The sequence below is a fragment of the Lepisma saccharinum genome, chromosome 4 (assembly GCF_977018435.1).
Source record: "Lepisma saccharinum chromosome 4, izLepSacc3.1, whole genome shotgun sequence".
NCBI classification, from domain to species: Eukaryota; Metazoa; Arthropoda; class Insecta; order Zygentoma; family Lepismatidae; genus Lepisma; species Lepisma saccharinum.
The window spans coordinates 484,195-500,993 of record NC_139232.1 but is presented as its reverse complement, the minus strand read 5'-3'; the positions used below and the strand labels follow the sequence as shown (position 1 = coordinate 500,993).

At 36.7% G+C, this 16,799-nt stretch overlaps 1 protein-coding gene across 3 annotated transcripts in view; it reads right to left on the bottom strand.

Moving 5' to 3' along the window:
* The window catches only part of DCTN2-p50 (dynactin subunit 2), a 54,750-nt gene that overhangs the window by 20,633 nt on the left and 17,318 nt on the right, over positions 1-16,799 (bottom strand). For all 3 annotated transcript variants that reach the window (XM_083120227.1, XM_083120228.1, XM_083120226.1), the window contains exons 4-6: positions 16,624-16,735; positions 12,225-12,385; positions 10,667-10,889 (exon numbers count right to left, since the gene is read on the bottom strand). In XM_083120227.1, coding sequence (XP_082976353.1) covers positions 10,667-10,889; positions 12,225-12,385; positions 16,624-16,735 — 496 coding nt within the window. The remainder of the gene's footprint in view (positions 1-10,666; positions 10,890-12,224; positions 12,386-16,623; positions 16,736-16,799) is intronic.

The following is a 16,799-nucleotide window of genomic DNA, read 5'->3' as shown; positions in this document are numbered from 1 at the left end:
TACATCAAATAAGATGCTTGGAAATTAGAATGAAATTCACAAATATAAGTTAAAACAGACAACAATCGTTAAAATACAACTAGTGACATTTGTACAAATTTGCAATAACATAAGAAACAAACATGCAGTACATCTCTGGTTTCAAGTATTAGTCATACCGTGTTGAACATTTTTTGCCACAGTGAATATACTAATTTTGTTATATTCATTTATATACACAGTGGAACCCAGATTTTAAGAAATTCCCACATTATACATTTAGCAGTCTTCATGGTCCCAACAGAACAAAATGCTATAAAATTTTGTAGATTTTACATTTTCCTGAAATTTATTTTTTTTCATCTTGTTCCTCCTAAAAAAAGGTCAAATGAAACAAACTTTATGCAATAATTTAAGTACATATGTCACTTAGCATATGGGAAAGAAAGAATGATAATATAGTCAATGTATTTTTTAATTTCTGCAGTGTACTAGGCAGAGACCCTCTGTGATGAGATGGTGTTAAAGCTGTCACCTTGTAAATAAGAGGTTCCTGGTGGAGGCACACTGCCGAGTCGTTTGGACTAGGGCTGAGCCGTGTGATCTGTATTGATGTCAGTTAGATTGTATTCACAGATACCAGCCAATCCTTTTGTAATACAATTAAGCCTTGTTTCCATATTAAAAAACACTAAGTTGCTGACCAAGGCAGTTTATTAAGATGGGATTCGGCGAGGTGAATAGGAAAGGAAAAGAGAGAACTGGTGAGAAAATGGAAGGAGGCCAAAGAAATAGAAAAGAAAGGAGAAGACATCATGAATTTGAATGGAGGATTCAAGATAAACAAGGAATGGAAGAGTGTGTTAGAGAAAGTTGAAAGGATGAAGAAGAGGAATGAGGGGAAAAGAAGAAGAAGGAACAAGGAAACAAGAGAAGAGAAAAGAAGACCACCAGAGGAGGAGGTATTCATCCATATCCAAAGAGGCAGGAGGGGTGGGGGAATGGTAAACAGGTGGTTCCAGACTCTTGCTAATCTTGACCTGTCAATGTGGTAGACCCATTAGTCAACTGTCAAGAGGTGATATGTTTAATTCCTTTGGAGAAATCTTCCTAGATAAGGACTGTCAACTTGATTTGTTTTTGTGTGGCTAGTGACCCTGCTATGTGTATGTAATCTTTCTGTGTGTAGTTTATTTCATCATTTTAATTTAGTTCTTCATCTGAGGAAGACCCAGATACAGGGTTGAAAGGTTACATGTTAAGTGTTTTTACATCTTAATAAACTGCTTGGTCAGCAACTTAGTGTTTTCTAATTCTTTTCCGGCATTTTGGTCTTTCGTGGGTCCACAAAAATCCCACATGACATTTCCACGGTGTACAATTATCCTGCAAATTATGAAGTTTATACAGTTGAACCTGAGTTAAGCGAATGTGAAGGTGAAGAGACAATAATATGTATAACTGACAATTACTTACAAATCAGATTTCGATACCATGCCATATCATTATTAAAATACTGTAACTGCATCTATTTTGAGGAATGAGATGTACGAAATACAGACTATTTCTGTCATAAAGTGGTAAATTATTGAATCTAGAAGTTATATTCTTAAGTATGGATTACTGTCCACTTTCTGGTCAAGAATTTTACATTTCCTCTTTGTTTTCCATAGCCGACCAGTGGCAACTGAAAACATTCATTGAAGGAACCGCTCTTCTGTTTTTATTATGAAACACTGCAAACGTCAGCTTTCGGCATCTTTTTAACGTGTGTAGTTTCGTATCGTGATTACGTACCAAAGAAAATGCATTTCATGTTCTGAACAACTGTGGCAAATCTTTCTCTTCTGATTTCATGCCTCTTCTTGCCTTCTCTGCGACATCGCCACGCTGTACTCGTCTTTCTTGCAACTTGAAACCAACCACCGCCATGCCCTCCTATCTTGTTTCATATTTGTATTGAGATTAAGGGAAATCGAAGGGAAGACTGAATATAGTGTTGAGAACTCTTGGGAAGTGAGGAAAAGATTAGACGAAATAAATATAATTGAGAAAGATGAAATTCGTAGCTTTGATGTCAATAACTTATATCCCAGTTTTTCCCTAGATAAAGCTGCGGACTGTCTTCAACGTTGGGTTATGGATAAGGGGATTGATGTTGTTACGGGCTGGGAGTTTGTTGGATGGTTCCAACTTGTTTCGGGATACAATGGACATTTCCACTCAATTTTTTTTACAACAATTTTAAAAACTACACCCTGGAAAAATTACCCCTGCAAGTTCTCGCGTTTCTCGGCGTCCAGTTTAAGGCAGAAACGAGACTTCCAAAGTTGCGAGGCTAGCGTTGCGCTGAAAACACGCCGCCGCCATGTTAATACGTCACGCCTTAGAGAGGGCTCGTTTGTCGTCTGCTTCGAGCGTCCAGTTCCGGATGGGTAGCCCACGATGAGCGAATACGTGCAGCAGTTTTACAAATCTGTACCGATTTAAATAATGGAAGAAGGAGCGATAGGAGAAAGGAAAGCTATGCTTTGTAATGATCATTCTTCTATGAAATATCAGTGCTGCTCACGTGCAAGATAAATGAAAGGGTTCAGCTGCGTGTGTATTCTCAGGCCATGCGAAAAATATTGCTTATAAAATTGGTTGCTGACCAGACACTCAAAAATATTTTTTAAACTTATATTTATCGAAATTTACCGTAACCTATGTAGTGCAAAATAAGAATTTTCACATTCTTCACTTTATTTATAAAGCCTATTTAACTTTCTTTTCCATAAAGCAATTTCAGTTTGTGTTCCATTTCTGTTGCGCAAATTATGATCAAATATTTTTGTGCAGATAAGAGAAAATACACTGAGAAGATTACATTAGTTGCACAGTACATATCTATACTTAGTTTATGTATAATTATTACAAGGAAATAATATGTATAACCATGGGCGTATTTAAGGGGGATTCAACGGGTCCAACCCCCCTCTTTTTTTGGTTTAATAAAATTACCAGAGTTACCTGTTCTATCCGCTTGTTCATAAAAATTTCTTCGTACTTATTTCATTCTCTTAAATTAGAGACGAATAGGACAGGATACGGATGGGAAGGAAATTTCGTAATTCCACACACCAGAAGGGACTGCAGACCAATGTCTGCAATTTCCTGAAAGTTTCGTAATTTCTGCGATAAGAAACTGCATTGAGACTGCCAAATCAGTAATTCCCCCCCCCCCCCCCCTCGAGTCATCTTAAAGATATTTGGTTTTTAAAAACGCAGTGACACAAGATGAACAGAAAAGTATCAATACTAGCGTGATTTCGTGACTACATACACACAACTTTGTCGGGTCCAGCACCCCCTGCTCCCCAACAAGCTTCCAGTCAGCAGTGTCCTGGATTTTTACTTACGAAATAAAGCAACCCTAATCATACCAAAAGTTGATCCATCCCCCCCGTGAACTATATATAGGCCCATGTGTATAACAATATCCCATACTGAAATGGTACGATATATTTTGAATTTTGTTCTGCGAAAAAAGCCGCCTCATCTCGTTACCCCGAACGTTCTCGTTGAGAGTTGTAAATGTCTGTCTCGTGTTTATTTGTAAATATCTCATAGACAGTCTCGTCTCGATTTATAAACATCCGTCTCGGTTTGGAAGGGCAATTCTCGTTCTCGTCTCAAGTCTCGAAAAATATAGAATTAATAACGTATGCATCATTATAAATACAAAATAAAACTTTTTCTTCTTTGACTCCTCGTTTCGACGGTACAAGCCCTCGAAAACTGAATATTATCCTGCTTATATATGCAAACCAAACTACAGATTCAGAATTACCAGGAATGAACTGGCGTTGTAATTATTATACACAAAATTCATGATTTATCTGAGGAAGTCGCATGTTCTAGGTTTAACTCTCGACCTGGGCATGACTGTTTCGTTGTGAGTGACATTTCATTGAACTGGAAATTGTTACATGGGAGGATATTTGCTCGAGACTTTGGGGACAGCAGAGGGGATGCTTCTATTCTTAATGTTAGTGTTGCTCACGAGACGAGACATTTTCCGTCTCGTCTCATAAAAAGAGATGGGACAAGTGAATGTTTTCGAAATGAAATGGGACAGAAGAAAAAGTTCGTCTCGTATCGTGGCAGGTTGGGTGATACTTACATTGTGCAGTTGGTGGTAGTGTGTGTGTGTGTGGTGGGGGTGTACTCCTGCACCCCGACTTCGAATACTCTTGTAGTCATTCATCTTCATTGTAGCGATTAGCCAAAAGTGGGAAGAAATGTGATGTTAGAGAAGATACATACTAAATTAACCATGCGTTCTCATCGTTGCGGTTAAACAAAGTGAACGGAAAAGCAACGTAAAAGTAGGCTAAATACAAAAATTTGCAATATATATATTAACTGAAGAAAACTGTCATTTACTGCAGGAAATTAAAAAACACCGTACCTTTTTATACCGTATCACCTCTTATATTGCAGAAATTGGCGTGTAAACCAGTGTTCTAAAAGTATTATCTTAAAATTTGCGAAGAAAATATTATGACGAAAATAATTGTAATTCCAGAAAAGGCATTCCTATAACATTAAGTTCTTGCCAGTCAGAACCAACCTATGTATTCGCAATGAACAAGGCTGTTCACGTGTTCAGCCATTGACTGTTACAAGGTTTGCTTTGTCACCCTAATGGGAAAACCCTCTACCGAATGGCTGAATTATAGTAAATACTGCTATACTGCTAGGACATAATTCATCTCCAAGAAATGGAGCACAGATTTTTGCACTGGAAGTTGCAAGATACTTGTTTTACACAGTAACAAGTGAGTTTGCCGTCGCTTCCGCGGCTCATGCTTTGTAAGTTGACGGGACGAGCAGAAGCATAGGCAGAAGCTCTGCCTGCACGCATTTCTATGTGATGACGTCAGAGGACCTCCTGTCTGTGGAGAGGACGTTTTCAAATCCGTGACGTAGGAGGTGAATTTCAGCGGTGTTTGAAGGCGTGTTTCTCGAGAACCAAACCAAATATCGCCGAGATATTTTGCACATCCCATGTTTGTGTCATTATCTGTAAAATAAATGGATTTAAAACGTTTTTCATGTCAAAGTGGAAATGTCCATTGTTTTAGTTTCAACGGGAAAATATACAGACAGAAAGAAGGATTAGCTATGGGTAACCCTGTGTCAGGAATAGTTTCCAGTATATTCTTACATTTCATAGAGAGGGATGCATTTGATGGAGTTAATAATGATATTAAATACTTTCGTAGGTATGTTGATGACATTTTAATAAACGGAAAAAAAGAAATTGTGGATATTTTGAAATTTTGGGGGAACACGATAGTAGGACAAAATTCACTAGTGAGAAGGAGAAAGATGGTGTAATCAACTTTTTGGATTTAAGGATCGAACGAGTTAAAGATGGAGTTTTAACCGGGGTTTATCACAAAGTATTGGCAGGGGATAGATATATACACAAAGATTCTGAACATGCAAACAAAATTAAGAATAATCTTTTTATGAATTTTTACATATGAGCTGGTAGACTTTGTAACTGTAGTGAAGAAAGGGAGAAAGAAGAAAATTGGATAATGAAGGTGGGTTTGAAAAATGGTTATAAAACCGAGGAAATGAGAAGAATAAAGAAGGGGGCCCACAAAGTTTTGAATACAGATAGAAATGAAGAAGGTGAAATCAAAGAAAAAGGGGATGAAGAATACAAATATGTGGGGATTCTGTATGTACAAGGGATGTAGGAAGAGTTCGATAGAATCCTAAAAGACTTCAGACTAAGAGGGGAAATGAGAGCACCCCAAAATATTGAGAAACATTTTACTGAATACAAAAAGGATGGAAATGGATGAAACGAGGACAGGGATGAGAAGGGCGTACATAGGATGAATTTGTTCATGTAATAAAGAATACATAGGACAAACTGGAAGGAATATGGGAATACGATGGGATGAGCATGACACGGATATTAAAGAACTGGTACCGAAAACCCTGGCATGGGGACCCTGATCTCTACCAGGCGTGTCCCTCGGGTGGCGGATGAGGGATCCCACCAGATATGGTGGGGTGGTCCGAATATAGAATAAGGACCTGTGGACCAACAGGGAGCCCAGTGCCTGGGGGCTTAATACTGGGCCACCCTCTCTCTAGGGGTTAAAATATAGAGAGCCGGCCCGGAGGGCGAAGACCAACGGTTCCGGAGGCGGAAGAGGATCATAGAGAAAATCCCAACGGCAATGGAAGCGGAAGAGTTACGACCTTAGTGGCCAATATGGGCCACTAAGAAGCGGATTGGATATCTCCGTTAAATATCCAAAACTAACTGCTGCCTTGCAGGGGTGTGGGAGCACCAAAGGATATGGGAGAAAACCCTGAAAACAAAAATCAGCCTGGTCGTTGGGCTAATCCCCCCACACCAGACTAAAACTAGCGGATTCAGAGAAATAAAGGTAGCCTCGGAAAGGATGGATTTAGTAGAAGACGACAAGCAAGGAAATGGAATATCCGAATTGGAACTTGGAATAGTAAAACAATTAATGGAAAAGAAGTGGAGATTGTAGGAGAAATGGAAAAGTATAAACTAGCAGTACTAGGACTAAGTGAAGTAAGGAAGAAAGGCAGTGGTATAAAGGGCCTTGAAAGAGGATATGTGCTGAGATATGTTGGAGTAGGTAGAGGAAGAAGAGCTAAGGAGGGAGTTGGAATAACAGTTAATGAGCAAATGGAAGAAAGGGTGGAATCATGGGAACCAGTGAATTCAAGGATAATAGTAGTTAGACTGAAAGTGGAAGAAAGAATAACAATAATACAAGTTTATGCCCCGACAAATGATCAGGACATATTGGAGAAAGAAGTTTTCTCTACTCAATTACAAAGAGTAGTGAATAAAGAGAATGAAGAGAATAGGAAGGTAATATTGATGGGAGATCTTAATGGTAGAACTGGAAACAATAGGATAAGGTCACATGGTTGTATGGGACCATATGGAGGGGAAAGTGTGATAAATGAAAATGGACAAAGATTAATAGAATTCTGTGTAGAGAACCAATTGCGACAAGGAAACTCCTTTTTCCAGCATAAGAAAATTCATAAAATCACTTATGAAGCTGAGGGAAGGGAGGCAAAGAGTATAATAGACTACATAATTTACGCAAGAGCACTTCGATATGCCTTTATGGATGTAAAGGTAATTCGAGGTGCTGAATTGAGTACTGACCACAGACTGCTAATAGCTATAACAAGATTTAAGAGGAATAATAGAGAAAGAGATAGGAAGTTTGAAAAGATACAAGTAAAGCAGCTGGCTAAGGAAGAGAAGAGAAAACAGTATAAGGAACTAGTAGAAGAAAAATTGAATGAATTGGAAATAAGAGGAATGGAAATTGACAGTATGTGGGAAAAATTTAAGGAAGTGATACTGTATGCAGCAACTGAAGTATGTTGCAAAGTTAGGGTGAATACAAAAAGGAAAAGAACTAATTGGTGGACGGATGAAGTAAAGAGGAAAGTGAAAGAGAAAAAGAAAGCATGGAAGAATTACCTAGAAGAAATGAGAGTAAATTGGCTGTAGAGGAGGCAAAGCGAAAATCATGGGAGAAGTTTGGAAATGATATTGAACAAAGTTTTGTAGAACATAGAAAGCAGTTCTGGAATATGGTCAAAAGTCTGAAAGGAAAATGGGGAAAAGCAGCAAGAGCTATAAGAAATAAGGAAAATGTACTAGTCACAGGAAGGGAGAATGTAATGGAGGAATGGAGAAAATACTATGAAGAAAAGTTCAAGGATAGGACAAATGAGCAAGAACAAGATGAGGAGCAGGAACAAGAACAGGAGGAGGATGAGAGAATAAAAAACAGAGAAGAGGAGGAGCATGTAGAAGAAGATATGATGATAACAGAGAATGAAGTGAGAGAAGTAATTAAACAGATACGAATTGGGAAAGCAGCAGGATGGGATGGAATAGCACCAGAACTTATAAAATATGGAGGACCAAGAATGGTTGAAATACTACTGAATATATTAAGGGAAGTATGGAGAACTAAGACTATACCAGAAAGTGGAAACGGAACATAATTGTGCCAGTACACAAGAAAGGTAGTAATAAGGAATGTGATAATTATAGAGCAATATGTCTATCATCAGTGGTATATAAGATGTATACGAATATATTGGAAAGGAGGCTGAGAAAAATCATAGAGGGAAAACTTGAAGAGGAACAAGCTGGATTTAGACCTGGGAGACAGACTCAAGACCACATTTTTATATTAAGAACAATGATGGGGAAAATGCTGGACAAAAATAAAAGAATATACTTAGCATTTCTAGACTTGAAAGCGGCATTTGACTCGGTACCTAGAAAATATCTATGGGAGGCATTAGAAAGTAAGGAAGTACCTGAGGAACTTATTAAAGCAATAAGAAGTGTATATAAGGATGTAAAAGGAATAGTAAGAATAGAAGGAAACGAGTCTAAGGAATTTCAAATAGAAAAAGGAATTAAACAGGGAGATAGTCTCAGTCCTTTACTTTTCATTAATGTAATGGATGAAATAACTAAAATTTGCAAAAGAAGAACCCCAAGAGTACAAATAGGATATTGGAATATGAGAGTAGTACAACTGCAAGTACTGCTATATACTGAGGATATAGTCTTAATTGCTAGCAGTGAAGAGAATCTACAGAGGAGCGTAATAGAATGGGGAGAAGAACTTGCGAGAAAAGGGATAAAGATTAATATTAAGAAAAGTAAAGTTATGCAGGTGGAAAAAGGAGAAAAAGATCATGAAATAGCAATTAGATATGGAAACGAGAACTTGGAGGAAGTAGATGAATATGAATATTTAGGAACCATCGTAACAAGTGATGGTAGGTGTGATGAAGAAATCCTAAATAGGAAAAGAAAAGGAAATACAGTATATTATCAGTTCAGTAAAACAATAATGGGAAAGAAAGAAGTGGCAGTAAAGACAAAAATGCAGCTATACAAATCAGTATTGGTCCCTACATTAACATATGGAATGGAAAGTTTACCACTTCAAGATAAACATCTGAGTAAAATTCAGGCTAGTGAAATGAAATACCTGAGAAGCGCTGTTAATAAGACTAGGAGAGATAAAGTGAGGAATGAAAGAATAAGAAGAGAAGTGGAACAGGAGTCGCTAGAGAAAATAATTGAAAAGAGACAGCTAAAGTGGTGGGGACATGTATTCAGAATGAATGAAGAAAAAAAGGTAAAGCAAATTCTAGAAGTAAAGGTGCAAGGTAGGAGAGGTAAAGGAAGACCAAGGATAATGTTTGAAGACAGAATGGAAAACATTGGAAGAGAAAGGAATAAGACAATAAATATGATGAAGAGAATGATGAGAAACAGACAGGAATGGAGGAGATGGATCGAGGCAACCAACCCTACGCTATGATGGCAGAAGGGGACGAGAGGAAGTAAAGTAAAGTAAAGTACCGAAAACGGGGCTATCCGAGCATGTTATAGAAAAGAAACATAAAATTAGAAAAAGAGAGTTTGTAAACAACCCGATAGAAACGTTCATGAGGCAGCATGCACATGTATAGATAGGGGGAAAAATGAAATAGGGATGACGGCAACTTGGATGAAAAATGGATCAAATTGTTTAAACGATGGGGTAAAAATGAAGAAGTGTCTGTGAAATTCCATGTCACGCCGCATCGGAAACAATAGAGTTCTCATTGGAAGGAATGTAACATACGTACGTAACAGCAGTGTAGGTAGGATGGGAAGACAGCTCCTCTAGAAGTATTGTCAAGCCCTTATGGCTTTTTTCTTTTAAGTTATGTAATTTTACGTCTTTTACTCCAAAACCTTTTAACCTAATCCTGGATTTGTCCACCTGACAAAGTATTTTATGTGCTGATAAAAAAGAAACCTGAAGAAGTGGAACGTAGCTCTGCGAAACGTCATTTATAAGATTGTTTTAATAACGATACTCACTCATGTAAGTGTTTATTATATATTTTTTTCTTTAATTATAATAAAGTGAGTAAACACACTCTCTTAAAATGTATATGTACTTAACAATCTAATTAGACTTGCTTTATCTATTAATGCATCCTTGACTGCATTTGGCGGCAGACTAGCGAGGCTCCGGTGTCTGCTCTGGACTTACAGCCAGTATAATCTTATGCGAGGCTCATGTTGTCCTACCTATATATTTGCAATTGTTCTCTCACCCATCTTATCTTACCACTATCATGATTAGCCAAAGGGGCAGAAAAGTGAAGTGCAATAAACTAAATCAATCAATCAGTAATTCTGATAGCAAAAATTCTTGACCAGAAATATATAATTTCTTGACTTCTTTACTTTTTCATGGCTTTCTTGACTGGTAGACACCCTGCAAAATAAATTAATACACATTTTGATATTACCAAAAAATGAAAAACTTGTACACAAATACTATATCTTCTACTTATATCACTTATTATAAATCTTTGCTTATTGCCAATTACTTGTATTTCACGTTAACTAAAAATCAGTATTAGAAATAAGCACACAAAAGGTAATGTAAATGGAAAGTTGAGTGAAAACTGAAGACACATTCACAAATTAAACCTGGACTCTTGAATACATTATTGTTCTTCACTTACGTTACATTAATTCTATCAAAACTATTCTGAAGGAAAAATTATCAATTCAAAATACCAGTTTTTCAGATGAAGGCCCCAATAAAGCTTCCAATTTGTGAATTCTCTGCTCAATTTCTGTTATGTTTGCAGTCTGGCTTAAACGTGCATGTTCTGGCTTGTAGTACAACTCATATGTCACTGTCCCTTTCTCTTTGCCTAACTGGTCAGAAGGCTTGCGTTTAGATTTTTCTTTTGGAACACTTGTTTGCTTGAAGATCTCAAGTTGAGACAGCAGCTTCCTACAAGAAAATATTGGAATTAGTATCATGTGCAAATAAACACACACATTTTACTGTAGCTTCCAGTTAATTTATATCATCACCTACTGATCTGACAAGAAAACTCTTGACATTATGTCTGGAAAAAGTTGTCTGTTGCTTGCAAAACTCAAGTTTGGGTTGCAGAATGGAAAACCAGCATTGATGACGTTAAAAATAAGAAAACGTACTTACCTAACAACCTGCCCACCTCCACCTCCTCCACATACATACAGAGACCAACAATTATCATTTACTAATTGCTAATGACACACTTCAAGACTTATGTACCAATAAAAACAGGTATCTCAACATTATCTGAGCCATAGTATGTTTCATCTTGGTACATACGCTGCAGATTTGGGTTTGTTCTTCTGTTAGTAATTGAATGAATCATGCAAAACAGGGTTGTCCAATCTCTTCTTTCTTTTGCATTCAGGAGCAACTTACTACTTCCGGAAATAGTCATTGGTCATATTACGTCTTGCTTACATATATACTACATATATAATTTACACTAATAAAATTATAGTTATTCAGTACTATGTTGGGTCACATGAAGAACCTTGGCAGGGTAGTTGTGGCCTGCAGGCTGTAGTTTGAGCAGACTGGATGTAAACAATGACAACATATAGCATAAACATATAGAGTTCTCAGATTTTACATTTTCCTGCATTATACATTCAATCTTGATGGTCCCTATTAATAATTATTACAAAGTCAACTTTTGTCAGAAACCGCAAATCATCCTGAGTCAATCATATAAATAAGATTTTAATCACTTTTTAATATAAACAGCACAATCTTTTGTTACAAGCGATGATATTTCACAAACTTATCCTTGTATCTCCAGATTGTTTACTTGAAAGAAAACAGGTGAATGAACAAATATATGGAGTTCATGTTGATTTCTTCCTTTAACTCCAATGGTTTTGGAAATACAATGGACAAGGTTGTGACCGATAGATCGATTTATTGATTTAGTTTATTTTACATCCCTTTTCTGCCACTTTTGGTTAATCGCGATGATGGGGATGGATGGTGACAAGATAAAATGGATGAAGGGGCAATCACAAACAACAGTCCAGGCACCTCATTGCCCGGCAACATTAAAGTTACGGAGGGGATTAGGTGGAAGTGAGGTTGACTTCTGGTTCCTTGAGTGAAGATCACTCCTTACACCCCAGATAAGTTTGTGAAACATCATCACTTGCAATAAAAGAATGTGCTGTTTCATGGATGTTGTGTAAATTAACCTATTTGTTTTATACAGCTGCTTTAGTACATCTACGTATAGAGAAGTGAAATTTTGCATACTTCTGAAGAGCTCCTTGAGGATCAGATAAATTTGTGATAAGTTCTGACCCTAATGATTCCTCCAGCCTAATGTCACAAAGCTGCTGCTGCAAATGTTCCACTTGGCCTGCTATCACCACAGCAGATGACTTCTCTTGAGACGATTCGTCTTTTACATCACCCTGCAAGGAAGAAAGAGGAACTTGTCAATGTTCAATGAAATCTAATTACATGTGCTGTGGGTACTCAAGACTCATTATCAATATAAAAAAAGGAGAAGAAGAAGGAAGGAGAAATGAAGTGAGCAAGAGTCCATTGTAAATTTAGGTTTGAGAGAAAAATTTTATTCACTTAAGTATGCATCTTCTTGTACCAAGTGCTGCATAGTCTGTTAAAAAGTACGAGAATAAAAAGTACAGCACAAAATAACACATGAAGAAACCAAATTTTTACAGGTTTCTCATCTGCACTGTAAAGGAGGAAATGGAGGAGAGCTACTCCCACCATGGTTGCTCTCAGGTTCCTAAGTAGCCTCATATTCACTTTAACCTTTAGATGTACACACACATGTAATCCATTTGAAGCCAGTGCCTTTTCAAGCACGTACTTTTCAAACTTGCCCCAAAGAACAAAGAAAAATCGTAACTCAAATTCGTTTTGTTTTTTTTCTTAAAAACAGGGCTTTTAGCAGGGATAAAATTTATACATTGTGCCTCCCAATAATTAGTGTTAAAGGAAGAATAAGAAAAAAGTTATTTTTTAAAAAAAAATTATGTATGATGCACCATGGTGTTTGATACCATTTTTGGAAGTTTAATTCTTTCAAATACAGTAATAAGAACATGTTAATTTTCATGCATACGTACCATATCATGGTAACACCATTTCAGCATGTTATTTATGTGTAAGTTATAGTAGTGGTTTAATATTTATCCAGTGATCAGAACGCTACATTTTAAAAATACTTCGATCCTCGGCAGGGGTAAACCGGGATTTTTTCCACTTGTTCAAGCAGCTCCGGTGCCCACCTAGCATCGTATAAATTGGGTACCTGGAGGAAACTCATGGGGGGGGGGGGGGGGTAAAGTGAGCCAGGGGCATGGTGCATATCACATCACCCCCACCTTCGGCCGTAATCAAGAAAGTGTGGGGCCCTAACTCCACACCCCCTATACGCCGCCTTCAAGGCATGGTGCACAGCACAGGGGAGCACTTTACTTTTCTTTTTTAATTAATAAAATTTACCTGTCCCTTACACCATGGATATACACAGGATTTGTTCCTGGGATGTTGCAAACGAGGCATTTTTCTCCCCAAAATAGCGATGCAGCTCAAAAAACGTAGCTCTTAGCCAGAACACATTCATATATGCCAGTTCAGTTTAGTTATCAGTATTAGATTTATTCTATACTAATGAAATAAATTACACAGATATCTACAATCTGCAATATCAAGGTATTTATAATCTAGATTATACGTATTTCCATGTAATAAAATTTGTCTTTATGAACCTCCTGCAAAAGTAAGCATTATTGTCGAATTTTTCTTTGACGCTGTGGTCACATTCGAAATTTTTCTCAAAATGCAGAGAAGAAATGTAGCTGTAGCGAAATTTTTGCTACAACTACAGGAATTTTGTAGCTTCACTACAGATACAATTTTAAAAATGTAGTGCCACTAGAGCTACCGCTACAAATTTTGTATCTAGCTACAGTAGCGACGCTACAAGTAGTGTGCTACTTCCGACCACTGTATTTATCTTATAAGGTGTATCACTAGGTTGCTTTACAAGTAGGATGTATATTTAAAATAATATAAAATATTTCAGTATTAGCTTCAATTTTATTTAATTTTGGAATCATTTGTCTCCAACTTAAAGTAATAGCTTTCCTTAATGTTCAAAATAATGCTTATTGAGTGCAGAGAAAAAAGAAGTAAATACATTATGTAGAACACAATTTTGAGAGGGGAAAATTATGTTCTACATAACAAAGTTGGGAATGTGAGAGATATTAGGGGGAAATTTTCATGTAAATGTTTCTCATTATAATTTAATTTAATATAATAAATTGTACCTCTCTTTTAAGTATAGTAAGCCCTTGCCTTCCTCAATAGACCAAAGTGAATGAAAAAATGTAGTATGTAGTACATTCCTTCAACCATGCAAAGTTTCATTCAAATCAGACTGATACTTCTCAAGCAAAAAAATAATAACATTATATAAATTAGCAGTGTTGCCAGCTTCAGGACAATGTCCGGAATTTCTCATCTAGCGTCGGCCCAATGGACACTGGATGGACCAAATTTGGACCACTGTATGATGATATGTAATGCATGTGCAGCAACTTTGATTGAAAATTTCGAACTTTGGGCCTTGCTCCCTGGACCCTTAATTGTCGAATGTTACTTAAAATGTTGCTTTTTACTCTTCTTACATTTAGAATTTAAATTGTTCAAAAAGATGCAGTGGTTGAGAAGTTGTCAGCCTTTTATCTTCAATTTATCCCATAGTAACAAAAGGGAAACAAAGAGCTTTCTCAAGGCTCTTCTTAATAATAGTAACTGTCGATGCATTGTTTGGTAATTCGAGCATACACTACCTTTAGATGTAAACTAATTAACAAATGAGACAGAACTGAAATATAGTGTATAGTTTTCAAGAAATGGCACTTTACTTGCTGCAGTGTGCTAACACGTGCTTCGGCCAAATTTCGACTATTAGGCCTTTGCCCCTGCATCCCCCATGAATCCTTAATAGTCGGACATTGCTTAAAATGTTGCTTTTTACTCATTCTTGCATGTAGAATTCATGTTTTTCAAAAAGATGCAACAGTTTTGAAGTTATAGCCACTTTCATAAATCTATCCCATAATAATATGGCAGTAACAAAGGGAAACAAAGGACTTCTTCAAACTTCGCTTGTTAATAGTAGTAACAATGGATTTTCGAATATGTCATACCTTCATATGCATACTAAACATAAAAAAGACAGAACTGAAATATCATGTGTAGTTTTCAAGAAATGGCACATTAATTGCTGCCACACCCTTCTGGTTGAAATATCAACCATCCATCGAAGGGGTATACATGTGGCAGTAAAAAATTTTGACCAATCTGAAGCTAAAGGTTAATGTTAGTTTTCCAGTGATTGTGGTTACATGGCATACTGTAAAGATAGGGATGGAACAGATTAATCAGTAATCTATCAGTATTGGACGATTGGGCATGCCTGCATATCAGTTTATCAGTAAAATTACCAATCCAATATATCTATAAATATCGTATAATTTAGTGCAAAAATATGCCATGTTTAAATGTCTAAATATGCAACTCCCTTTGCACTGCACTCACCTCGAAACAAACATTTATTAACTTTTCATGTTCAAGGATCATTTCGAATTTAATATTGGTTCGATAGAATATCGGATAACGGTATTGGTAAATTGTATATCGGTACTTTATTGATATTGGTGAAAAATTCATATTAGCCCATTCCTATGTAAAGATTTACACAAACCAACAACCTCAAGGATAATTCAGGACTGAAGATGGCTGGAGTTTACTGTACTGCTCGCAAATGTGGTAAAACATACATTGGACAAATGGGTAGGAGAATTGTACAAATTTGCCTTATCAGCTGGAAGAACAACAGGAACAATTTTGGAAAAAAAGAACAGCATTGAGTGAACATGTTGAGATATGGGCGCAGGATTAAGAAAGTGCAAATGAAATAGAGAAAAGTGGCAGAAACGAATGACATCTGCATAAACAGGGAAGAAGACATCTGCATAAACAGGGAAGAGATAATGAACAAGAATGGAGGAGAAATTGGAACAAAAATGGGTGAAGCTATAAAAAAAAAATGTGAAAAGTAAATTGGTTAAGTTTCCAGAGCCACCTTCAATTTTCAGCACAGAAGTGGAAGATTTTAACTTGCTAGACCAGTTGAGGGAGGGAGTGAAGGTGAGTGCCATCAGGTGGAGGAGGGGAGGGAAGAAACAACCAGTTTGTGTGACACCTGGGGAGGCACAGCAAGGTGGAAAAAAAATCAGTTTTTCCTAGGAAGAAACAAGGGCATTCCTTAGAAGTGTAGAGTAGTAACTAGTCATGTAAAGTTGTGTGTTGTGTGTGTGGATATATTGGCTTGAGAAAGTTGTGGGAAACTAGGATGAAACGTCAGATGAAGTAAAATAAAAAGTACTTAAAATAACCATGTATAATTTTGCATCCGTAACTATTTCCTGAATAATACTCTGTGTAAGTTGCTGTGACAGTGATAAAATTATGAATCACACCTAATTCTTCTTTTAACGACATTTACAATTAGAAAACTTGCCTTGTTGAAGTGAACAAATAAATTGAGTTGAAATTTAATACTTTGTATTCTCTTACTGAAGAGATCTACAAATGATCTACTTACTTTTAATTGTGAAACTTCTTCAAGGAGGTCTTTTATCTCACATTGCAGTCTCTGATATTTCTGCAGAGGAGTTTCTTTCTCACCGACACCAATTATTTCCCATTCACCAGACCTAAGAACAAAGTCATTAATTAATGAAACTAACTTTAAAATGAGGAACAAAAACATATTATAAA